Here is a 27875-nt window from a genome sequence, read left to right on the forward strand (position 1 = left end):
TGGAAGGAAAGAAAATAGTATATGATTGTGGCAGAAAGCAATCAAAGTATAACTATCAATATTTGAACATTTATGTGTATGTTTTATATGTTCATGGAGCTGCATCAATCCAATCATATTGTACACACAATATGTCCTTTACAAACGAATCCACTATCATACTGGAATAACGACTACATGCTATCAACCTCGACGTACCCCATTTTTTGGGTAAAGTTATCGGTCTCATACAAGGGTTAGTTGGAGTTTAGGCCGATTAGGCTGAGGCTCAACAACCTCCATGTGAATTCTCACTGTTCCAAGTACACCATAAGAAACACTCCCGTCAAGCTTTCTAATTTTCTGTTGTTTCTCATCGACTGTCCATTCCCCTCCTTTGTCGCCTTTAGGTGTCAAGTATACAGGTCCTTCAATACCGTACCTGGGAAGGTATACAATAATAAATGAGTATCTAACACATCTTCAGGTTGACAGGAGGATTTGGAATCCAATTGAAATCAAAAAATGATTTGACAATCTTAAAAACAACTAAAGTTTTAGCAACACCATGGTCAACTGATGCAAAAGGAAACCCATCAACTTGTTAATAAAAAAACTCATATAGTCAACTTTTGCTCTCTACGTGAAGAAACAGCAGCTAACCAAATGGAGGGTCAAGTAAAAGCAGTATGGCGAATAGAACAGCACAAGGGATACCATACTTGGGCACAAAGACAATGAAGCCATTGGATCTTATTTTCACTATTCTCGCCTCGGTATCTGTTGGCCTGCACAAACATGGAAAATAAAAATGAGAGGATATGGGGTGGGGGTGGGGGGGCATAAAGGGAGAGAACCAAGAAGATGCTCTTAATACCGCTTCCTGAAGAAAATGAGGGTATGGAGCTCGACTGATGCTCTGCTGGCCATCTGAGCATTCCTATGCCGATAATTTAGATCTGCAAAATTTAGATGAGCAAACATAACCACACAAAATGTGGAACTAGAGAACGAGTTCTACAATTTTCCTATAAGATGACTTCTACTTTTCTTCTTTTTCTATTTCCTTTTCACTTGTCTTTGCATAACAGCCACAAACAGTAAATGTTGGTGAGAGTGAAAAAAAGATCTGAACAGAAGTTCATTATAAGTTTAAGCCCTTTAATGTCCAAAGTTCAGCAGTAGCATAAATACTAGAAAGCTAATGATGCACAAGTGGATTATTTGCATTGAACAGGTAGGCTTTAACAGAAGTACTCAAGTCCTTTTAATAACCGAGAAATCCTCAACTGTCAATGGTGCACGATTAGAAACTCAGTGGATAATGGGCCACCATCTACCCTTCTACAAATAAATACCAAGCCTTTGTCTGCAGCAGGGTTTGAACCTGTGATGTGTGCCTAACTCACACATTACACATTAGGCCCATTGCTGGACTGAAGCCCCAGAGGTCAAAAGTACTCATAGCTAAGTAAAACCTGGACTAACAGACATTCAATCCGAAGTCCCCATTATTCACTCAGTGGAGGAAAAAAGCATAAAGCCATTAATACAAACTTCTTCTGATCTACCTCCGAATAGATGACAACCAAAAGCCTATTTAATCAAGAACAAGCATAACAAGAAAGGAAAGCTCATATTCCTCCATCCACAAGAAGTCGAATGCATTTAAAACAGAATACCAAGCATAATGAAAAGCAGTACTTACTGTCAGAAATACTAGTTAGCTTGGGCCTATCTTGGAAAACACCAGGAAGCTTATAAATCCCCAAAGAAGCAGCAAGCAACCGATGAACGATGACATCTACAAGTCAGAAAAAGAGGCTCACAATTGATCACATCCAGCGCTTTGTCATTATAAATGGACGGTAACTTATACTAACCAGCATATCTTCTAATGGGCGAAGTGAAATGAGTATAAAGCAGAGAGGCAAGACCATAATGAAGATATTCCGGAGGACTAAGGTCTCCACTACAGAAGTAAACCGCCTGAAAATGGTGTATCAAAAGCAACACCAACTCAGAAATTACTTGATTTTTTCAAAAGTAGGGGATTTATCAAATCAACGAAGAAGGATCACCTGTGTCATGCATCTCGTTGCCAAAATCCGAATCAGCTTGTTGAAGTATGGATCGTCACCCTAGGGAGAAGATAGAAAGTTAGCATATGAATGCACAACAGCACCCAAACGGAACTAGATGTCCCTAAACTACTTTGAGTAGTGCAATATCATCACTATGCAATGTTTTCATGGCTATCAAGTCCCGGATTGATAATTTTTCCGTAAAAGTTGTTCTTCAGTCAATTTTGAGCAAAATCAACTTATGCAAATACATAAAATATAATTAACGGCATTTTAGTGAAGGACCAATGCAAATCTTCAATAAATAACAGGACAGTCAAATAAGAACCATGGAAGGTATTCACTGATTTTCTTGTTATTTTCAACTTATTTTGAAGAAAAAACAATAATTTTTGCCAAATTACTTTCATTTGTGAGCTAAACACATTATGAAGTACCTTATGTTTGGCCAAAAAGTAAATAGTCAATACAGAGCACCTTGCATTGCAAAAGAAATGATACTGAAATTTCTTAACAGTAAAATTAGGATGCCAGCTAGTGAGCCTGAGTCTAGCTTCAGGCATTTAAGGATAGGATTGAGCCTAAAATGCCACGAATAGAGCTCAGCTTGATTGGAGAATCTAAAGGCTTGACATTAAGCTGCAAAAAGTTCAAACATAACGAATTGGATCTGCCACAAGCCCTATGTTCCAATTAAAGGAAGCCAAACTTGAAACAAAATCACTTAAATCAGCAAATCAAATTTTATTCCTCTAAGCCAAAAACAAACACGACTTGCAACAACAATAACAACAACAACAACAACAACATACTAATAATTAGTTGTTGCGAAACAAACACGACTTGCAAATAACAAAAATCTTAATAGCTTAATATAAGTGAATGTTGTGAAAAAGCCAATTGCAAAATTAGCTGTTCATTGCATCGTCAATCAATTGAATGGAGAAGAGATAAGTAAATAGTGAATCTTTTCCCATGAGAGAGGGAATGAGATAATGACACAGAAAGAGGCAGTGTGGCTGCACATTAGAAGCAGTAGGAAAAATCAGGTAAGGTTGTAGGATGCTCGTCTGCTAGGGTTCTATGGCTTATAAGGAGAGGATGAAATTCATTTCTCACCTTGGTCAGCTAGCCTACACCCAAGCTTATTCTGGGAGTGGGTGAATGCTTGTTCATGTCAGCTCAGCTATGAACTAGCTAAGGTGAGCAAACAATGAATTGGCACACGCAACTTGTGAACTATCTGTGATATTCAACTTGATTTATAGCTAAAACCCTCAGATATATAGTGGAAGGAATAAACTTCATGCTTTAATTCTTACGTTTCACAATGCAAATCAGGTTCAATGAGCCACAACTCACCTTAGCACGATCTAGAGAGTCAGCCAATGCTTTGGATGATGTCACATCCAAACTAAGACCAACTGCTTCAGCTGTGCGGAGAAGAGGCTCAAGCATTTCTTTGGTTGGGCTTGGATGGCGCCTGCAAATAAAAATGTGTCATGCAAACCTGGAGAATTATCAGATTTAATTGCAGTACAAAGGTTAAGCTCTAATAACCTTTCACAACACACTAGCAAAAATGTAATTCAAGTTTTTGCACAACGCTTGAATTGTCAAGTAAGATAATAGCAGATAAATTAGACTAGAGCTAAGCTTTGCTTGACCATGCTATTTTGTAAGAAGTTTCTAACATAACATTAAGTACAAAATTTTCAGAATACTTATGGTCATCCAAAGTTCGGGGCAGGAATTAAGAGTTAGGAAACATGCAGATAAGTCGGCTTCTGCAAGAGCCACCATCTCTTTCCCTAGTGCTCCATCTTAGACAACTATGAATAGTCATCTGATGTATGAAAACCGTGCAAAAAGAAAATCAGTGAAGGAGGGGAGAATATGAAGCAGAGATGTATGTAAAAGTGGATTGAGCATGTTCTTTGATGAAGTAAGGTATTTTATTAAAAAGGCATCAAGGAGATGCAAAGTAAAAGATCATGGTTAAACTCCACAGTACAAAAACATCCACCGCTATATCAGTGAGTTTAACCAGAAGCAAAAGAAGGTTTCTAAACCGTGGAAAGAGAAGCGATAAAATCAAAAGGGAGATAACATCATTTACTGGGGATAGATTGCTCCAACTAAAGAGATTCAAAAGGAAAAAAGATTTCATTCTACTGCTGGGAGTAGATACGCTATCAAAACATCTACAATTCCTTTCCTTCCAAAGACACCAAAAGATACAAGCTGGGATCATCTGCCAAAAATGGATTCAGCATATGTTAAGCCTGCTACAGCTAGACAGGCGTAACCCTTTTTTAAAGGAAATGAATCCCTTTAAGAAATATATGTCATCATCGCTTCAAAGGATTAAAGCCCTTAAAGAAATGTAGCCTCACATGTGTATTCCTTAAATTGCTATCCTTAAGTACAACTTTGCATCTTGAAAAACCTATGCCTGTGATCCAAGAATCATTTTAATATCTGCCTGTAACCATTCATCAAACTGCTAGACCTCCAAGAAACTTCTCATTATCACCTATAATCCCATATTATCTCATATTGCATTCTGTTTTAGCACATGAAGGATGCAGAAAGAGACTCATACAGCATAGCAGAATGTATATGAGACGAGAAAACTTAGACACCAGTAAAGGAAGATGTTCTTGGTAAAAATAGTTAACTGTACAAACGGATTTGTTTCGAAGTAACGATAGCAGCAAACCTTAATAGTGCACAGAGAGGAAAATGCTTCAGGATTTGTTCAGCAACTGCAACATTAGCCGCAAGCATAAACTCCTCAATCATTTGGTTTGCTTCACGAATCTGATACATTCCTATACATACAGCTTACAAAATTAGCTTTACACGAAACAGTAAAACAAAGGACGATGTTATGTGCAATCCCACCAAAAAAAGCAGAACTCTTCTATGAAATCGTGGAAAGAACATGAAAGATCATCACATCAAACTAGTGATGGCAGATCCCATGTCCCGTACTCTCAGCAGATGGAAATCAATCCTCTATATTCCCTGCATAACTCAACCCTTTGTATTCCTCCAGTGAAGTACAGATTAATCCATGTTTGTCCTCGAGACAATTCATATTCCTGTAGCTCATACCTAACAGTAGTGATGATACAGAGCTGAAATAACCCATACCATAGGAAAAGCTCGAACCACTTTGAGCAAGAGAGTACTTGTACCCAAAACCGACATAGAAGCGTAGGTAGGGAATACCTAGGAACACGAGACGACTCTTCCTAAGGAACTCAGTAGAATAGGCCCGTAACTTCGGGAGAAGGGATGCATCCTCACAAAGAGTTAGCAGTGACCAGGCCCTGACGACTATTCCCGTAGCTCATACCTAATACTAATAGGAATGATGATACAACGTTGAAGTAACCCATGCCATAAAGCTCGAACAACTTTGAGCAAGAGGGTACTTCTACCCAAAACCGACATAGAACCGTAGGTAGGGAATACCTAGGAGCACGAGACGACTCTTCCTAAGGAACTCAGTAGAATAGGCCCGTAAATTCAGGAGAAGGATGCATCTCACAAATGGTTAGCAGTGACCAGGCCCTGATGGCCTTTACCAAAAACACAGGTCTCCAAAAGGTCATAAGACCCTATACAGGGCCAGAAGGTCAAGGAATAATAACAAGAAGAAGAACAGCAACAATAAAGCTCCATACAGAAGATCAAGTGGAAGGTCATCACTTCTTTATATTTTTGGTGTAAAGAGCAACATATAGAACAGGAAGTTCAGTTGTTGGACTTAATAGGATTACTGAAGTTAGGTTTTAGTAAGTGTGAATTTTGGACGTGGTCAGCAGACCCTTAATGGTGAGGAATACAAAAGTTACCAGTTCCAAAAAAAAAAGAGGATAGAGAAAGATGCATTTCTGCCTTTAATAACATCTGTCAAAAATAAGCCAGAATTGGGTTTTACAATTGCTAAGGGATATGTTCTATGAGCCCAACAATAACAGCAGACTCGGTGTAATCTCACAAGTGGGCTCTGGGGAGGGTAGGATGTATGCAGGCCTTATCCTATCTTTGTGGGGCAGGGAGACTGTTTCCAATAGACCCTCGGCTCAAAAGAGAAGTTGTTGAAGTATGGATGCAAGAAAATACGACAACAACAACAACAAACCCAGTGTATTCCCACCTAGTGGGGTCTGGGGGGTAAGATGTACGCAGTCCATACCTCTACCTCTGAAGAAGTAGAAAGGCTGTTTCCGATAGACCCCCGGCACAAGGCACGAGATACCACACAAACACATAGTAAAGCACAGCACAAGATTACATAACATAAATACGACACCCATAAGTAATATAAAACAGAGGAAAGCACACAGATTCGTAATAAAACGTGGAACACGAACTCATAACAGGAATAAAACCCCCACCAAGTAATTCCCTACACTAGCGACTCAAACTGGTCCTAGTCCTCTGCCCTAATTCGCGTCCTCCAGACCTTCCTATCTAGGGTCATGTCCTCGGTGAGCTGTAACTGTTCCATGTCCCGCCTAATCACCTCACTCCAGTACTTCTTCGGCCTACCCCTACCCCGCCTAAAACCATCCAATGCTAGCCTCTCACACCTACGGACCGGGGCATCCATGCCCCTCCTCTTCACGTGTCCGAACCATCTCAATCGGGCTTCCTGCATCTTGCACTCCACTGGAGTCACACCAACCTTCTCCCGGATAGTCTCATTCCGAACTCTATCCCCTCTAGTCAGCCCACACATCCAGCGCAACATCCGCATTTCTGCCACCCTCATTTTTTGGATGTGGGAGTTCTTAACTGGCCAACACTCCGCTCCATACAACATGGCCGGACGGACTACCGCCCTGTAGAATTTGCCTTTAAGCTTGGGCGACACCTTCTTATCACACAGCACCCCCGACGCGAGCTTCCACTTCATCCATCCCGCCCCAATACGGTGCGAGACATCCTCGTCAATCTCACCGTTACTCTGGATCACGGACCCGAGATACTTGAAACTCTCCCTCTTACATACCTCCTGTGATTCCAGCTTCACTACTACCTCATTCTCCCGCCTCACGTCATTAAACTTGCATTCCACATACTCTGTCTTGCTTCTGCTCACCCTGAACCCTTTAGACTCAAGGGTTTGCCTCCACACCTCTAATTTGTCACTCACACCCCCTCGAGTCTCATCTATCAGAACTACATCGTCTGCAAAAAGCATACACCACGGCACCTCCCCTTGAATACGCCGCGTCAACACATCCATCACCAACGCAAACAAAAAGGGACTAAGAGTAGATCCCTGATGCAACCCTGTCAGGACAGTGAAATGCTCTGAGTCTCCTCCCGCCGTCCTCACCTTAGTTTTCGCTTCATCATACATATCCATAATTGCTCTGATATATGCCAGCGGTACTCCACTCACCTCCAAGCATCTCCAAAGCACCTCCCTGGGGACTTTGTCGTAGGCCTTCTCCAGGTCGATAAACACCATGTGCAAGTCCTTCTTCCTTTCCCTATACTGTTCCACCAACCTCCGTACCAGATGAATTGCCTCCGTCGTCGAGCGGCCAGGCATAAATCCAAACTAGTTTTCTGAGATAGACACTATCCGTCTCAGCCTCACCTCGACCACTCTCTCCCAGATCTTCATAGAGTGACTCAATAACTTAATCCCCCTATAGTTATTGCAACTCTGGATGTCCCCCTTATTCTTATAGAAAGGGATCATGGTACTCCACCTCCAAGCCTCGGGCATCTTTGCCGTCTTGAAGATTTCATTAAACAATCCAGTCAACCACCTTACACCAGCCTCTCCAACGAACTTCCAAAACTCCACCGGTATCTCATCCAGCCCCGTCGCACTACCCCTTCGCATTCTGCGAACAATCTGTCTAACCTCTTCTACCTTAAAACGTCTACAATAGCTAAAATCCCGACACTCCTTTGAGTGCTCCAGTTCCCCTAACACAATAGCTCTATCCCCTTCGTCATTCAAGAGCCTATGAAAGTACGACTGCCATCTATTCTTAATGTGGCCGTCCTCCACCAACACTCTACCGTCCTCCCCCTTAATGCACCTCACCTGATCGAGGTCACGACCCTTCCTCTCCCTAGCCTTAGCGAGTCTAAACAACTTTTTCTCCCCTCCTTTCCCCTGTAACCCTGCATACAAGCTCTCAAAGGCGGCCGTCTTAGCTGCCGTGACTGCTGACTTAGCCTCCTTCCTCGCTAGCTTGTACTCTTTCCTATTTACCCGCTTCTCCTCTTCGTCCTTACTCTCCACCAACTTGGCATACACCCCTTTCTTGGTCCCCACTTTATTCTCCACCTCTTCATTCCACCACCAATCCCCCCGATGGTGCCCGGCCCGGCCCCTAAAAACACCCAACACCTCACTTGCATTCTCCCTGATGCACCTAGCCGCCCTATCCCACATACTATCCACGTCTCCCCTACACTCCCACACCCCCATTCCCGCCAACTTCTCCCCTATCTCCCACGCAATCACTGGCGTCAGGCCGCCCCACTTAATTCTAGGTCTACACTCCCTACTCCTCTTCTTTCTATTCTTCTTTATACCCAAATCCATAACCAAGAGCCTATGCTGGGTCGAAAGATTCTCACTCGGGATGACCTTACAGTCCTTACACAACGCCCTATCCCCTTTCCTAAGCAACAAAAAGTCAATCTGGGTCCTGGCTATCGCGCTTCGAAAGGTGATCAGGTGCTCGTCCTTCTTCGGGAAGCCCGAGTTGACCACCACCAGCCCAAAGGACCTCGCAAACTCCAATAGGGTAGCCCCCTCTTCATTTCTCTCCCCAAAACCAAAACCACCATGCACATCACCAAAGCCTCCCAGTAGCGCCCCGATGTGCCCGTTGAAATCTCCTGCTACAACAATCTTCTCCGAGCTAGGCACGCCTCTCACCACCTCTTCCAAAGCCTCCCAAAACCGCATCTTCTCCTCCCCCTCCGATCCCACTTGCGGCGCATAGGCACTACACACGTTCAGGGTAAACCCCCGAATGACCAACTTAATAGTCATCAACCTATCGTTAATCCTCTTCACCTCTACTACTTGACCTCTAAGCTCTTCATCAACTAAGATGCCAACTCCATTCCTACGCCTCTCGCTCCCAGAGTACCACAGCTTGTAACCATCCACATCTCTAGCCTTAGACCCTACCCACTTGGTCTCTTGAACACACGCAATGTTGATCCTCTTCTTCCTAAGAGTCTTCACAAGCTCTATGGACTTACCCTGAAGGGTCCCTATATTCCAAGACCCAACCCTCAGCCTACCGTCACTATCCGCACGCCCTCCACTACCCCCCCCCGCGGCCAAACCTTGGCCTCCCTCCCACTCCCGCCCTTTCCTCATCCCCCGCCCCCACCACGGCCCCACGCCCCAACCCCCTCGGACATGACCCTATCCACCCATTACCGCCCACAGCCACAACTACACGAAAGTATAAGAGAATATAAAGATAATATAAAGATATAAAGATATAAACGATGGTAATAGCAAAGCAGCAGCAAGTAATACAAGGCTCACACAAATTCAAAGAAATACTCCAGAAACAAAACTATACTCAATTAGGGGCAAACACCACTAGACTGAACACCCACAGTCCCAAATACAGATTCCCGAGCCGATAACCCAATCCAACGCAGTGCAAGAAACGACCACAGCAACAGCAACAACAGACAACAGACAATATCCACAAATCCCACGCAAGTCAAGGTACAGGGCTACTACTAGCATAATACGAAGAATGAAAGAATGCAGAATGAAATAACAAAGGTTAGAAGTCACCGGATTACGCTTGTAGACCAAGCCGGCAACCAAGCCCAGCGTCGACCTGCTGCCGACCGAGCGGCGGGTGCAGATGGAGCTGCGGCTGAAGACCGAGCTTCGGCTGTTGTACCGGCGCCGGAGGGGGGGGGGGGGGGGGAGGGACAGAAGGGGGGGGGGGGGGGGGCGGGGGGGGGGGGGGGGGGGGGGGGGGGGGGGGGGGGGGGGGGGGGGGGGGGGGGGGGGGGGGGGGGGGGGGGGGGGGGGGGGGGCTGCTTGGAACTGGAGGTCGGCGACGGGGGTCGGCGCCGGTGACCGGAGGTCTGTGCCGGAGGTCGGGTCGGGTCGGCGCCGAAGGTCGGCGCTGGGGCCGGGGACCGGGGCGAGAGAGAGAGAGGGTAGGGAGAGAGAGAGAGAGAGTCGTTCGAACGGCGACGGCGGTCGATGCCGGGGACCGGTGGTCGGGTCGGGTCGGCGACGGTGCCGAAGGCCGTGGACCGGGGCGAGGCGAGAGAGAGAGAGAGGGTAGGGAGGGAGAGAGAGAGAGAGAGCCGTTAGAGAGGGTAGGTCGAGAGAGCAAAATAGAAAAATATATGTTTTGTGAACTCAAAACTAAGAAGTTTTGATGTCATAATACTGCACCAGTCTGAAACAAATGATCCCTAAACTGAATCTTAAGCACTGTCAAATATATAAATTAAAAGAGATCCGTAAGAAGATTTCTTGGATTTCCAAATAGCAGATAGTTGAGCACCTTTATCTAATTTACAATAAGCCTACCAAAAGAAACTTGAGAGAGAGAGAGAGAGAGAGAGAGAGAGAGAGCAAAAAAAGAATTGGATTATACCGATATCAAGAGGATCATGAGTTTCAGTATCAATCTGAAATTTGACTTCAGCAGAAGCAAGTGTCAGCGCACCCCTATCAATGCGTCTTTGCCTCATTATCTGCAAGGTTGGTCTCATTAGAATGCCTTTAATATATTGATACTAGCGCTGGAAGTCCAAAATCTAAGATATTGTAACTAAAGAAAGGGGAATAAAGATTACAAGATCAACACCTTGGCTAACTTATTCAAATTTCGTAAATCTGAAGTTATTGGATCCACCAAGCGACTGGAATAACAAATATATTTTGTGAGTACAGGAACTAGGATGTACAAATGAAGGAAATAACAAAAAAGCAGAGATGTGTTCTTTATGATGTTTAAGAAGTCGGACACGCAAGTAGTGACTAGTTTAAAGTTGACGTGAAACAAACCTTTAAGTTAAAAACACTCAGGTTGAGTGGTTCATCTATTCGGACCATCAAGAAACCCACTTCAACAATCATTAGTAGTAGATTTTACTTCTTAACCATCTACGGCCCCCTTGGTTGACATAAGTTAGACTTAATATTTTCTGTGACTAGATCAAATGTAAAATGCTTTGAAATAAACCAGTTTTAGGCCTGTAGGTACTGCATAATCAATTTCTACTGCATGTACAGATGGCAGATGCAGATAAGAAAACGCAGATCTAATCTCCTATCTACTTGATCATGAGCCCAAACAAAAAATTAACCTCCAGAACAAGATACAGATGCTAACCTCAAAAATGGGCACAACAAAGCAACTTCACATTTTTATATGGAAGTTTCACTGACAATTTTGTACTTTATATAATCTTAACATCTTTTTAAAGGAGAGGAGTCCCCTCATATTCCTGATGCTTGGTCTCTCTGTTAAGCATGACATGGGGTGGCTCTTTTGTGGTCACTCAAAATGAGCGTTGCACAAATAAATAAAAAAACTAAATAAACAAGAACTCAACAAAAATAATATCCATTGGTAGATCTAACCGCCTCTACGAGTGACCAGAAAAGAGCCAAGGAGACAAAACATAAATAGAAACATCAAATGGGAGAACCTGTCATCCATTCTCGCTTGAGCCTCAACATAAGATAATGCTGCACACGATTTAATCACACTTTTAGTGTATCTTGTAGAAATAATCTCAGCATCAGGTGTCATTTCCTGAAAGAAAAATAAACATACATTAAGTGAAAATACATATATAGAACTTATGTCACGGGAATGTAGATTCTATACCTTCTGGTATATAAATATGCATTGAATACGGCTAGTTTGCCCATGTTATGAACGTGGATACATTTACTTGATCAAAAAGAAGAGGTTATGTCGGAGGGGAAATATCAGACCATGACCAGCAGGAGGGAGGAAAGCACAAGCACACAAACGAAAACGACAGGGGCTAATAAAGTCTCTATTGTATGCCAGTATAATTGAGCCATACAATCCAGAATACTATAAAATTATTTCATAAACAACCTGCAATAATTAAGTTTTTATCTTCTTATATGTACCTATCTGCCTAATGTAAGGGTTAGTCACGACACTCGACTCATACATGCATAAGGACCAAACAAAAATGATTTATTCTAGGCTGACATTTAACCAATTGAACAGGACAGCTTGATCAATAAGGTTACAAAAATCCCAGTTGGTTGGGGCACGACAAAGGAACTAATTTTGAGTTTGAACTTGCATCAACATAAGACAACCTTTCGTACATTATGCATTACTTTCGACATGGCGGCGTAAATAACTGACAGTTAGCATGCAGTTAGATGATTGACCATTTAAAAAAAAAATTAATAAATAGATGATTGACCATTAAATAGTTATGTATAAGCTGGGTGTTAATAAAAGACAAAATTATACTGTCTTCAGACTGAGGGAACACTGTACGAACCTCTAGATAGATAGATAGGCAGCAAGAAAGAAAAATAACATAGATAAACTGACAGATATTTGAGAGAAAGAAGTCGGAGAAATAGAAGATCAGCTATTGCTTCTACCGATATCATAAAAATAAATCACATACCCAGATAACTGAGAAAGCCAGTCTTTCAACATCAGAACGAAGTGAACAAATATCTGCCAAGAAAAGAAAAAACATCAGATTATTGAAAAAGGCATCCATAACAAAGAAGTACAAATTTTGGTTAAAATAATAGAGCAAAATCCATCTCCAAGCAAAATCTATTCCAGGCTAGTGCCACAAAAGTAAACTTTACCTTCTGTAAGAGGTTTTGGAAGCATATCGATTCTACGCTCTACAAGATATACAGAAGTGCCTCTTTGTGAAGCCTCATCATCAAGTGGAGTTCCAGGATGAACAAAATTTGTAACATCAGCAATATCTGATATGCATTAAAGACTCACAACTAACACTTTCCCTGATGTAGAAGTTATATTTTATTTTTTTTAAAAAAAAAGGTGGAATACAAAAGGTAGTTGAGGAAAAGCACATTTTTAGTTGGGGACGCGGGGGCATACAGCCATTTGTAGCTAGCACAAGAAGATTTGGTGAGTCAAAAGATTATTTAGGTACAAAATCATGACGATTGAAAACATTAAAGGAAATAAGAGACGGTGTCAGTTAAATACTCATCATTACATTGGTTGTACACAGAACAAGTCTAATAAACCAAAGATAATTTGAAAAGCCTCATGTGCACAAAACCCTCATCACGCCCCTCTTCAAGAAGCTCACTGTCTATTGAAGAAGAAAATTAGCAAAAGACATCAGCGTTAAGGTTTTGCAAATTCTAGCCAAAACATTTCAAAATTAAACATGGATACGAACTCCCACTTCAAAATTTCCATTAGGAAGAGGCATACAATGCAATGCATCATCAATATCCTTGCATCCTGCATCATAGAAAACAGAATTCTGACTGAGATTATCACGTGTAGAAAGTATCTCACCTACGCTGACACAAACTAAATGTGGGCTCTGCAGTTAAATTGAAGACGAAAAGAACTATAAAATTTGGACAACATACCAGGAGGGTCCACACTACATACACGCAGATGACGTAAATCCTGTCTAATAGGATTTGTCAAATCTTGAGAAGAAACAGACCAAGGTAATGGTGGCAAGCACGCCAACACTTGGGCAGAAAATGGTCTGGCGTCTATATCATTCTCAATTAATACCACCTAAAGTGATTATAGAACAAATTAAGTCATGATATTATTTATCAGCATCAAGAAAAAAATCAAATGTTAACTATTTAAGCATGTAAGATAATATATAAGTACATTACAGAAAAAGTATAGAAGAATAATCAGTTTAAAATTTTAAAGAGCAAGAATGACATTTTACCACATACCTCTGTTTCCGTGTCCCTATCACCTATTTCTCCAATTGTCCTGACATAGTGACCAGTTGGAAATCGGGACAATCGATCCCACGAATCAACCGCAACAATAATCCGTTTATCCAGTAAATTTCCCAATTGACGAGTCTGTATCCGTATCTTAGGGAACCTGCGATCTTTGGATACAAATAAGGCATGGGCACGACCACCATCACCTGCTGGCATGGGCATTGGCTCCAAGGATCCACAGTAACTACAAGGACAAAACGTATTATACACAAGGTAAATGAAGACTTCGTAAATAGTGGATATTTAAAGAAGTATTGAGTTCAATGACAGTCCAGAGAGTCGGGAAACCATAGAACTTTTGCAGGATTTTCACATATTTAAGGGGCAGAACTCTATAATCCTCATGCTATTTGCAAATACAACAACATACCCAATATATTCCCACCAAGTGGAGTCTGGAGAGGGTAAGTCTACTCAGTCCATACCACTACCTCAAATGTAAGATAGAGAGGCCGTTTTCAATAGACCCCCGACTCAAAGTAAAACAATCTAACATAAGAAATAGTAAAAGAACAAGATACAATAGAAAATAGCATATTCAATAGTACCATAAAGAAGATACTCCAAGTAACACACCAAAAGATATCCTAAACTCAGACTACCCTTTTACCCTAATCCACCTCCTCCACAACTTCCTATCCAGAGGACAAGGTCCTCGGTAAGCTAGAGCTGCTCAAGTCATGTCTAATCACCTCCCTCCAATATTTCTTTGGTCTACCTCTACCTCGCTTGAAACCATCCCTAGCCAATCTCACACACCTCCGTACTGGGGCATCCGTGCTCCTCCCCATCACATGACCGAACCATCTCACCCTCGCTTCCCCCATCTTGGCTTCCAGCGACGCCACTCCCACCTTATCTCGAATAACCTCATTTCTAATCCTATCTTTCCTAGTACACCCACACATCCACCGAAGCATTCTCATCTCCGCCACCTTCAACTTCTGGATGTGGACCTTCTTAATAGGCCAACACTCCGCCCCATACAACCAAGCCGATCTAACCACCACTCTGTAGACCTTGCCTTTAAATTTGGGAGACCTTTTTGTCACACAAGATTCCGGAGGCGAGCCTCCATTTCATCCACCTTACCCCAATCCGGTGAGTGACATCTTCGTCAATCTCTCCATTCTCCTGAATCATAGACCCCAGATACTTGAAACTGTCTCTCTTACTGATAGAATGAGTGTCAAGCTTAACAACCACATCGGAATCATGAGATACCTCGCTGAACTTACACTCCAACTATTCCGTCTTGGACCTACTCAACCTAAACTCTTTAGATTCAAGAGTCTGCCTCCAAACCTCCAATTTAGCATTAACTCCACTACGTGTCTCATCAATCAAGACTACATCATCCGCAAAAAGCAAACAATAAGGCACCTCACCTTGAATGTGCCGCGTCAAAACATCCCTCACCAAGGCAAAAAGAAACGGACTAACGCCGATCCTTGATGTGAACCCCATCAAGACAGGAAAGTGCTCTGAGTCCCCTCCCCCAATCCTAACCCGAGTCTTGGATCCATCGTACATATCCTTAATCGCCCTAACATACACTATAGGTACACCTCTAGCCTCCAAGCACCTCCCTGAGAACTCTTAACTCTATCATGGGCCTTCTCTAAGTCGATAAACACCATATGCAAATCCTTCTTCCTTTCCCTATACTTCTCCACCAGTCTCCGGACGAGATAGATAGCTTCAGTAGTCGAGAGCCCTGGCATAAATCCAAAATGATTTTCAGAAATAGTAACAATCCTCCGCAATCTCAATGATTACAGGAATTGAATGTCAGGACCAACCCAATTGCAAAGCTATCACAAGAGGTAAGAAAAAGTCTCTAGAAAGATGATCGACGCCTGAAAGGCACCAGACATAGAGAAGCAGCGTCTCAACTGTCCCGAGAGAGAGGAGCAACACCTTGAATAGTCGTCAGGAGAGTAGTGGTGGCACCAGAGGGTGTAAGCCGCCCACCAGTAACATAAGCTATGTGAGTTTCTACCAAAACCGAAGAGGCTCAAATACCATGTCATGAAAAATGGACATTGGATCTAACTCAACCTCAAAAACTAGCTCCGGAGATAAATCTAGGAACATTAAAGGAGACAAAACCTCATACATCTGAAACACCAAGGACTGAACATTTGGAGCATGGAATTTATAATGATCAAAATTTACTTTAACTCTTACCTTAAAATTTAGGTTAGATGTGAATACTTTAACCTTGAATCACAGCAAGCAAAGTACGACTCTCAGTGGTACAAATTAAAGAATTTACATGCTTTGGGAAAAAAATATAACCTACAAAAGACAATCAAATAAACTTTTCTAACAGTTAAAGTGTAAAAATGTAGTTCGATCAATGCGTAAAAGAATGGGTCCCATCAATTTTTTGCTGTGAGGACCCAACATTATGAAAATGCATTTCACTGCCCAGAAATGGTCATTGTTCAAGCCCCAAATGTAAATCACAACACTCAAAAGTGAGGAAGAATCTAAAACTATACGTAACTGGTGCATCTAACTTTATCAAAAACCTTAGGCAAAGGCATTTTTACAAAATATCTATCATGTTAGAAAAAGAAGAGCCTGCTTTTCAACCTGGTTAAAGTCTAAACATATTTTCAAACATTTTCTCCATTTCGAATTAAGAAAAGAATTCAAAAGACTTAACAATCTGAAAAAATGAAGAATAAACCATAAGAATATAACCATGGACAAATAAAGTTCAATCCCAAACATGGATGCTGAAAGGTTCCTTAAATGAAATGACCACGATCGTGTTGCTAGGTGGTCACCAATTAGGAGGAACCAAGGTGATATCCTTCATCAAATTATCTAAATGAAAAATAAAGGATACAATCTTTTTTTAAAAGAGAAAAGATAGTGTACTCTAAACGTGATAGGATATGTCACTTACGAGTGCCAGTTCCGCTTTATGATACCAACAACACGTCCAGTTGGCCGAGAAGGTTTCGTTTCCTCAGGTGCAGTTTGCCCTTGATTCATGACTCTAGGAGCATCATCAGCGCTGTTTGGAGCTAAATGAACATCTTCTTCTTCGTCCTCTTCAGGATACCAAAATAGTTATGAGATTTACATGCACAAAAACGTTTTCCTCCATAATGAGAGCAAGTAAGGACAACTACATGGAGGTTGAAAGAAGATAGGGTAAAAAGTTAAGGGGGTGGTAAAAGGGTTGGATTTAAGCCACGTATTAGAAGAGTGTAAATTGATAGTGCTAATCAGTTCAATTAGATACTACTTACTCTTCAATCCTTTTGCATTAATCAATAAGCCCATGTTTGAAAAGTAAGAACATGATGACCTAATTGTAAACGGAAGACATATCTAACCCTCTTCGCATAGTTCGGAAATTCCCAATATATCGGGAATGTCCATTAAAGTATAAGAGAAGGAAGTGGACAAACCTTCATCGGCTAATGCCAAAGACTTCTCCTCGTGCCACTGTTCTTGAGGCAAAAGCTCAACTGCCACTATATCACCATCAAAAGCCCTATTCATGTTTGCACGCCCGTATATAATTATCTCATCGCCAATGCTTTCACTTCCAACATATGCTTCAAATGGATTAAAACGGTTAACACGGAGTTTGCCCTGGTGAAGAAGTCCCCGAAGCAAGCCAGAAGTAATTTCTGACATGGGCTTATGCTATAGAAAACATGAACAGACAAAGTTTAGGAGGTCATAGTCTTAAAAACCGCACCCAAAATAAACTATATTAAGCAGTCGAAAATACCTCATTGTAAATGACTTTTCGCTTTGAAGGCCTCAAATCCTCAACATCATCCATAATAACATCTTCAGAGGGAGGCTGAACTATTAGGTCAAGCAATTCCGGCTGACCAAGTGACTTTACATAACACTCAACTGAGATCAATGGAAGTAAGTCAGTTAAGATTCATGAAGATAACTTAATTAAGCAAGAGATAACTAAAGGAAACAGCTCTATACACAGTAACGACTAAAGAGAACTTTAACAAACATTAACAGAAGCGTCAAAGTGGTCAAATCCATACCACCACAGTATCATACTACTCAATGATTGACATCAAACAACAAGAAGAGAGCTTTACTTGTCTCTGCAGAAATTCCCTCTTCAATTGCCTTCTTCTTGTTCTCTCTATCATTTGTAATTAGCAAGACACTTGCTGCATCACCAAGATGATCCTGATACCATTTAGCTGCCTTCCTAATAGCTGAACCACCAAAAATTGTTGAAGTTCGTCAATATACTGGTGATTACCAACAAAAGCTTTCAGCTTCATTAAGGACAGAGTTGAAGGCATATATAAAGACCAATTAGAGATAAACAGTCATGGTTCTTGATTACATGTCCTCAAATCATATTAACCTTTCCCATTCCACTTCTTGCCGGTGAAATGTAACAAAGTTCGACTTACTTAGAGTTTTGCACTCAGTTAATCAAAATTAAGAGATCATGAAGCTTTACTAGAGAACAATGATCTAAGCATTAGTTTACACTGGATAGAAGATGGAAGAAAAATACTTGGATAAACATCAAAAGGACAAAAAATTACCCTAAATGTTAATTCAAAGGTTCTCATTCTGTCATCGTCTAGAATACTCCACCGAAAGAAAACCTGAAGAATGAAGTGCTTCACTCCCCAGTGCACCTAAGAACCCAATGCATCATTGGTGTGGGTCAGTGGCAGAAATAGACAAGGTTATGTTCACTTTTCTAGAGATTGATTTTCCCCAAATTTAGTAAATTTATAAAAATCCCTAACTATTCAATCACATTAAGAAACTGAAAAGGAATAATGTCAAGCATTTGACTTTTCACTTTGTATTGCCAATGATAATGGGAAATATCCTGTTTGCTCCTCTCAACTGAAAAAAGCCCAAATCAAAAGAGAGGATCAGAGGAAGACTGGTGGAAGAATGTCCCTGCTGGCATCTGGTGGACATTATGGAAAGAAAGGAATGAGAGATGTTATGAAGGGAAGGTAGACAGCACACAGATGATCAAGATGAGATGTCTCTGTCTTTTGTATTTTAAGCAGGAACTAGTGGGGGAAGTAGATAGTTAGTGGAATTTATAGGACAACTGTAAATTTTTGAAAGTTTGCTTTGGTTTTGATTATGATGATTGTAAATCCCTCTTCATCAGGAGTTTCCTGATGAATCTTTGTGTGAATACAAAGTGTTACTCATCTCCAAAAGAAATGAAAAATGTCCAAATCCAATTTCAATACATTTAAAATCTTTTTGACTTCTTTTCCTTTTTTTGATGGAAAAGATGAGACATTGTCGCAGGAGCAAAACTTCTTTTGCAAGTTTAGATTCTCCTCTACATCAGTATGAAACGCACTTTTTTAGCATGGCCTTTATACACTTAATAAACAAGTAAGGTAAGTGTGACCTTTAATTCGCCTAGCATAAGCACATACCATAGGACTTGGAGAAATTAGAGGAAGGTCCCAGACAACTAGTGGATGGATAACGCAGAAATGCATGGCACAAAATGTTCAAGAAAAGCAATGAAATACAACTTCAATTGCTAGTTCACAAAGGTGACCAGACGAACCTCTATCATTCCGATCATTTGGACTTTCACCAGCCATGGCTGTCACATAAGTATCCCTGAAAAAAAATGTGCAGAAGAAGGAATTTTAATCAGATTTCAGCCTTGGCTGTAACCAGCAAGAATTGATGTCTGGTAGTGGTTTTTCGAGTAAGAGGATCATTCAAAGGGCACACACAAGGTTTTTCTTATTGCTCAAGGTCAGCCATGAAATCCTCAATTATAGCAGTAGATGCTATTCTAAAAATGGGCAGCCTGGTGAACTAAAGCTACCGCTATGCGAAGGATCCGGGAAAGGGCCCCGCCACAAGGGCGTATTGTACGCAGCTACCTTGCATTTCTGCCAGAGGCTGTTTCCCAAGGCTTGAACCCGTGACCTCCTGGTCACATGGAACTTTACCAGTTACTCCAAGGCTCCCCTTCCAGTTGATGTTATTCTACTTATCCAAAAAACAGAGATACCATTTGTAGCAATCAGCAAAAGCGCGTGAGGGAGATGCTAACATCAAGACAATTGGGCAAATGAAGTTTGCCTACTCTACTTCCATCTTCTTTTAAGCGGAAAAGATGACAAAATTTAAAGTAGTCTGACATAGTTTAAAGTTGTGTGTGGATTACCAACGAGACTGTCACGGCATGTGATGCTCAGGTTGAGAAAACAAGAACTAATAAGTAGAGAACTGTGTTGCAATGTAATCTATTAGACCTCCTGAGTTAAGTATTTGGAATTATCATTATGCCACATAAAGTTAATAGAGGAAAGTACATGATTGTTGAGACATAGTTGAAGTGAATGAAAGTAAAGGAAAAAAGGACTCGTTAAGGTACTTTTTCATGCTTATCCAAGTTATTTCTCTCATTATTGTGTATCACTGAAGGGTTTTGGAGAACAAATACATAATCACACCACTTCTTACAGCCTAATTCTTCCCCAACTAATAGCTTACAATGGCAACAGTTCCAACACTACCATCTGCAAATGTTGAAGGATATACTACAATCTTTTTCTTTATTAAGAAGATAAAATAATAAGTGTTACAATATTATATATATATATATATATATATATATATATATATATATAAAATAATAAGTGTAAAAAATTTCCCTTATCTCTGAAACCAGGAAAGGAAGTTTCCACTGATAGGCAAACCTTGCAACCGTTGTGAATGAAAAGGGACTCAGACCAAGAATCCAAGTACAAGTGTAAGGTGATAACCACCACACTACCCTGGCCGCTGCCAATGCAATGTAACTTAACAATATCTTATGAGTTTTGACTGAAGAACTTTCAGCAAGTGCAACACTCTTTTCGTAGAGGACAAGTCCTTGACATACAATTACATGGACCATTAAGGTAACTGGTTTCTCACGCCCCAAGTGATAAACAATATTGCCCTATCCTACCTCTTTTTTTCATTATGTTCTTTAAATTCAATAATGTACTCACTCTATGCCAAAAAAGAAAATGATGCATTGCAGTTTAAGTGGATCAAATGAAACATATTACTAAATCATCGACCAAATCCTAGCATTCAAAGTCAATAGTTCCAGCACCCCTGCCCTCTCCCCAGAATGATACAATCAGTTATCTAAGCAGAAGGAAAAGGCAATATTCTGAAAATAAATAAATGATCAAACAACACGAATAAGCAGTGGGTTGTCAAAGCATTAAAGTTCCAATCTTTCGATCAAAAGGCAAGTGAAATCAACAGCAAAACAACTCGGGTTGCAGAAAGGGAAAAAAAGTAAAGGTACATACTTGTGATGTTCATTAGAAAAGACATAGAACTTCCTTAAAGAATTGCTACATAGCGCCCTGAGTCTGTTATAAACAGCAATATTCTTGTTCTTAACCTCGGACAACACCACGGATAGCACAACCACATTGTCCATAGCTGGATTTTCCAGCAAATCAATCTAGCACAAATCCAAAAGGTAAACAATAAACCCAACAGAACAAACAAAGTATGCAGCAGTAATTATCAAATTCTACATACCTGATTGAGGACAACATTGGTGTCAAGAACAAGAATAGTGGTGGAGGGAGAGTCACTTAAACGAGCAGATGAAATATCACAGCCTTTGTCATTGTCTTCGGTTTTTTTATTATAGCAATAGGGGACTCCACAATAAATATCATCTCGTAAATAATGTTCCCTAACTTCCTGTAACCCAAAACAAAAAAGATATCAAATTTAAAACACCCAAATGAGAAAAATGAAAAAAACAAAAAAAAACAGCAGCAACCTTAACCACTTTGCCTTGTCTGGTTTGGCGTGAGAATGCTTTGCTCTTCAACATATTTCTGCTGGTACTGCTGGGATTCTTCTACTTTGGGAGGTTTAGGGCAATGGGGTTTATGGGTTTTGGGTTGTTGGTGGGTACGATGATGTTAGTGTTTGGACAACAGAGAAGCACAGCGGCCCTCTTTCTTGATTTTCTTGAATTTGTTAAGGCTTTCTCTGGGGTTGTTTTTGCTTTGGCCATGTTGTCTTTTTTCACCCTATAAAATATTAACTAAATTTATTTATTACTTATTTTTATTAGTAGTAATTTTTTCCATCATATTAATACCTTTTAATATTTATGACTAAAATAAAAATGAAATTAAGCAATTAATTGTGTCTTTATTTTCTAAAATAATAAGTATTGAGGAATATCTAATTTTAAAAAATATGAAAAGTATTTCGGAATAAAGTGAATAAAATTTATAATATAAAAAGATAGTACAGTAAATAAAAATTAAGATGGATCTTCTATTTGACGCTTATATTTTACGTGGTAATAAAAAAATTACGCCATTTAACCTATGTTCCTTTTTTGAGAAAAATATTATATTAATACTACATATTTTTTCTAATTTTCTTTTTAGTTGTTGTACAATAGTATCTTTTAAAATTTATAATGATCAAAATATGATATTTTAAATTAAAAAAAAAAGTTTAAATAACACGAGCCTTAAAAAGTAATGATAAATTAGCATTGTTACAAAATAAATTTGTTTAATCCGCTATTTTATTTTATTTTTATAAATTAATGGTTAGAACCTGTTATTTAAGATGTATAGAATTTATCGTTTTGAATATTTAGATTAGTTTTCGATACAGAATTATGTGTTGGGATGTGGGATTTGAAGAATAATTGTCACACCCCTTTTTACATACTCCAAAAGATTTATATTTTAAGTTCGAAAGAGTTTTTACATACTCCAAAAGATTTATATTTTAAGTTCGAAAGAGTTTTTATTAAAGTGACAAAATGAAGATTGATTCCGAAAATAAGAATTATTTTTTCATTCAAAATCAAAGTCGCCACTTGGCATAATCTGGTGTGCCAAGTCACCATTGGAAAAATTCTTTTCGAAACCCTTTGACTCTTTAAACCGGTTTGCGAATAGAGATTCCGGCTAAGGAATTCTATTGACCGAGGGAAAGGTGTTAGGCACCCCTCGATCCCGTGGTTCGACCACGGTCGCTTGGTGGAACGTATCGGCTAATTTTGACACTATGAATGTACAAACCACACAAACACGTACAATAATCAAACAAAACAAAACAATCCGAAATGTAAAGTCCAGTCCAAATATTACAACCCGAAATAAAAAGGGATTGAAAATAAACCTACGCTAATCCTAAACTAATGCTCTACCCGACGCCTCGGGCCTTCACCACGAACGTCCTCCGGGCACATGATACCTCGGGGCATTCCCCGATGAATAAATATATACAGATACTTCGGAGCATTCCCCGGCCAAATTATACAATTGAATTAAATACGATAAACTAGAAAGAAACATTCACACGCACATTCCAACATCCAACCAAAACATCAATCTTAAATTCTTGCCTACCCGAACCTATATTGCCTATCCATTTCATTATGGCATAAATCTATCACATTCACTTGTACCGAATGGAACAAAAGACAACAAACCAACATCAATCTACGTTCAACTTTTTCTCAATTTCTCCATTCCTCCCTAAATCCCCTTATCAATCCATTGAAACATGATCAAATTCATTCTTCAAACCACCAAAAATCGACCTATCAAACATCATGATCATAACAATCGACATAAACAAAGTCCAACAAAACATAATCACAACACACATAATAACAACCAATTCAATATATACCAAGATAAATAAAAAGAGCGGGTTAAGGAAATGGACCTCACTGACACTTGCTTTTGTCGATAATAAAGAAGTCCAAAAATCGAAAAAAACCTCGAACAAGAACCCCACAACGAACAAAACCAACTCGAATTGGGAGAAATCCAAATCCGAAACTGAGATTGAACTTAAATTCCAAAACTAATACCGAGCTCGATGAACCAAAAACGGAAATCGCAATAAGAGAGTCGACGAGTTTGAAAATCCGGTGGACCCATCGGAACAGTAACAGGAACAGTGACTGGGTGTTTTTCGGTGGATTTTTTAACTGAAAAACGAGGACCCTTTGCTACGCCTGAGCTCCGGTGAGTTCGGCAGCAATTGGAAACGGAGATGCGATCTGTAGCGACAACGTTTCCGGTGAAAAACTCAGTCCAAATTTCTCTCTCGCACGTTTCTTCTCTGCTTTTAACTCTCAACCTCAAATCTCACTCTCTCCGGTTCGATCCCCTCTTTCTCTCTGTTTTTCTCCCGACCTCACTTCACCGGTGGAGATGGCTGGCGGCGCTGGAGGGGAGAACGGAGGAAGCTGGCGGTGGTTTGACGTTGGTTCCATCGATTAGGTTCGCCGGTGGGGTGAGCTGCGGCTGTTTTGATATTGTCGTTGATAGAGAGAGTAAGAGGGAGATGAGAGGGAGAGTAAAGGGTCCGGCCTTTTTTTTTTTTTTTTTTTTTTTTTTGTATATGCTGAGGTCCATTTTTTCAGTTTTTGTGTGTATGTGTGTATATATGAGGTGAGGGTGGGGCAGTGGTGAGGTAGGTGGGGTAGAGTTTGTTAGGATAGGGTAGGTAGGTGTTGTTTTTTAATTGGGTGGGTTGTTAGAGTATTAGGATAAAACAAAATTAGTTAGGGGGTTGTTATTTTTGTCATTTTGTAGAGGGATTATCCCACGGATGAGGGTACACGGTAGGATAAGGTAAACAATAGGTAAAAACAATATCGGGGAGGGACGAAATTAGGTGTCTATAATAATATTTTTTTATTTTTATCTTTTTTGTAATTTTTTAAAAAAATCTAAATATACATGATTAAAATTTTAGCTATTTTTTTATATGGATTGTAATCATGAATCTTATATGCAACAAAAGTCAGAGGCGAAATCAGGATTTGAAGAGAGCAGGTGTACTATTATCGTAATATAAGCGTTCGAGAATCTTTCAATGACGACTGAGGGATATTGTCATGTCTAATTGATTGAAAAGTAAAATTGATTGATCAGTAAAGGCTTAAGCAATGACGAAAATACAAATATATAGGTCAAATGTGAGCTTTAGGATAATATATAAATATTAACTCTTTATGTAGTAGCCTAGCGGTTAAGGGTGGATTGTGGTCGCATGATCGATTCCTCACAACTACTTTTGTTGTTAAGAAATTTTGATCACAGAAAATATTAAAGGAAAACTTGAAACTAGGATTCAATCCCAGGTCACATCTGCGGGAAACAGCAACTAAAACCAACACGCCCAAGGTGTTATTGTGCTCTCCAGTGGGTGCACGTAATTTATATAATAGTTTCTTAAGGTATATAAATGTACACATACACAATTTTTTCTGAACTTACTGGGTGCACGTGCACCCCCACCCTAACACGTGGGTCCGTCCCTGACAAAATCTCTTGATGATGTAATTGGAGATCAAGAAAAAAAGATTGTAGATGATAGACAGCGGACCAAATGGGATAGTTTAACTACGATTAGTGTTAAAGATAGAAAAGACGTTAATTTATGGAGGTTTGGTGAAAATAGCTCGAATGCAATGGTGTGCATGCTTTGGACAACTAGTTTCATTAAGGAAGTGGACAAAGAGGTGTTGCGGGATCTCGAGAAGCTGATTTTTGTGCATAAGGTAGTTAGCGATGGAATGGAAAGTTCACAGTAATGTAAATATTAAAAAGGCATATACGAAATTAATAGAAAAAGGTATAAGATGGCGAATAAGAAAGCAAAATCAACTGTTGCAGTACTACAAAAAAAGCAATTTTAAACCTCTGTATTTAAAATTAGAGAAGAATATTGGGGAATTAAAAAAAAAGTACATATTTAGTCAAGGCAAATAAAAATAAAGGTTCATGACTTATACCAATTAAGGATACCAGACATGGGTGAGAAGAGAAACCAAAATAAATAAATTAATTGAAGTGAGTAATTAAAATTGCCTCGATTAGTTTGCCTACTCTATGATACGGAGGAAATGGGCAAATAGCCTCTTTTTGAATCTCTTATTAAGTTTTAATATTTAGCATTTTCAAATTAACGAAATTTTATTCACTTTTTAATACGAAAACAAGTATTTGATTGATCATATTCTTAGACTATAAAATGAAAAGTTTAAAATATTAGATATTCGTTGCAACTTAAAAAAATGGAACTCCGGAAAATATTTCTAGAATTTGAAATATGTAATTGAAACTTCAGAAAATCTTCATAAAGTTTTATTTTTGAGATACTTTAAAACTTTTGCTCGGAGATTTTACAAAAATTAAGTCATTATTCATGGATAACAATTTAAACTATTTCACTAAATCTAACATATGGGGTATTCTATAAGTTGTTTTATAGGCTTATCGTAGCTCAAGAGCAAGTTGTTTTACAGGCTTATCGTAGCTCAAGAGCTTTAGAAAATGACTTGTGTCTGATGGACAATAGTTTATACTATTTCATTATGTCTAATTCATGGGGTACTTGATAAGTTATACTTCATGAACAAAAATTTGATCTTACGTTTAGTTGACAATAATGTACCAAAAAATTGTTATATTAAAAATAGTTATTTTAGTTGTTTAATTTATAAAATCAAGAAAATTTTATTACATTTTTTCCTTTCTACTTATAGTATTAAATAATTACACAATGTAAAAAAAAATCAAATATAAAGTTTCAAAATATCATTCATAAAGTTAGTCTATATCTATATCTATAATCTATAATATATAATATATTAAAAGTGTGAAGATTCTTAGAAATGTGATTCGAACTTTTTGTCCTTCATTAAAACACTTCGCAATAAACAAAATAGTTTTTTCACCTTTTTTTTATTTTACTTATTATTTAATTATAACATTGATTCCTAAAATAATTAGGTCAGGACTTCAAAATACATGGTAACTTTTGTGTTAAAATAATTTGTCTAGGTTTAATTTGTTCAATTTACCATATATATATTTATATGATTAATATATCATGCATACAAAATTTAGGTCTACAAAATTGCATGATAACAATTGTACGGTGCCTCCATCGTAAAAATTTGTTCATGTTCTCATAATCACGACAAGCAATTTTGTTCGGGCAACTGCAAGGGGAGAAAATAGTATGATAGTTTCTTAGTTTGTAAATTAAAATATGCAGCTCCCATTAGTTTTCTTTGATAATTTTGTGAATGAGGTTTAGGGATTAGATCTCCTCCACTGCTATTTTATCTATTAGTCTTCAATAGAAGTGTTTGATATGTGTCATGTGAACAATATTACAACCCAACACATTCGACTTTTGGAGGCTGATGGATACATGGATTTGGTTAGAGGGCGATGGGACTCTTTGTGATGAAAGGTATGACATATATTGTATTAGCACACTCATAACAGTTTCTTTATAGTCAACTATTGTATTTTAAACATCTATTTTATATAAATTACAATTTTTATGTTTCTCAAACATACTCTCTCAAATAGAGTGAAGAACATAACACTTTTTTTTATATGTCACTTTTGAATAATTTAAGTGTCTAATTGAAAAAAGGATCAGTTGAGATGTCTAAGTGAAATATGTGAACAATATAAAATTATAATTTATCTCGGATAGATTATAATTTTATAATGTTTCTTGTGAATTTCTGTCAACTTTTATTGCTCCTTTTTTGCTAGCCTATTCGCTCGTCATTTTTTTTGTTACAAATACATGAATATTTGTGTGACTTTGTAATTTCAAAATAGTAGAAATTAATATCTAAAAATAACTAGAAACTTTAAAATTGAATTTAATAAGCATTACTGTTTTGTTTAAGAGATCTTTTTCGTTATAAGATTTTAGAT

The 27875-nt window shown here is 39.1% G+C and overlaps 1 protein-coding gene across 1 annotated transcript; it reads right to left on the reverse strand.

Annotated features, from left to right (window-relative positions):
* Positions 1–24886, reverse strand: LOC107859763 (exosome complex exonuclease RRP44 homolog A). Its single transcript, XM_016704860.2, has 25 exons — positions 23842–24886; positions 21917–22172; positions 21667–21834; positions 21429–21586; positions 19670–19725; positions 18195–18317; positions 17858–17988; positions 17529–17769; positions 17018–17165; positions 14041–14281; positions 13711–13867; positions 13508–13576; positions 12940–13065; positions 12747–12799; positions 11769–11875; positions 10922–10976; positions 10709–10808; positions 4786–4897; positions 3426–3546; positions 2061–2120; positions 1863–1968; positions 1688–1783; positions 857–938; positions 702–767; positions 1–421 (listed from the first exon to the last, which is right to left on the reverse strand). Exons 2-25 carry the CDS (start codon positions 21968–21970, stop codon positions 226–228), a joined length of 2826 nt encoding a protein of 941 aa, XP_016560346.1. The 5' UTR covers positions 21971–22172; positions 23842–24886; the 3' UTR covers positions 1–225.
* Positions 24887–27875: the final 2989 nt, after the last annotated feature.

The sequence above is a fragment of the Capsicum annuum genome, chromosome 2, assembly GCF_002878395.1.
Source record: "Capsicum annuum cultivar UCD-10X-F1 chromosome 2, UCD10Xv1.1, whole genome shotgun sequence".
Lineage (NCBI taxonomy): Eukaryota > Viridiplantae > Streptophyta > Magnoliopsida > Solanales > Solanaceae > Capsicum > Capsicum annuum.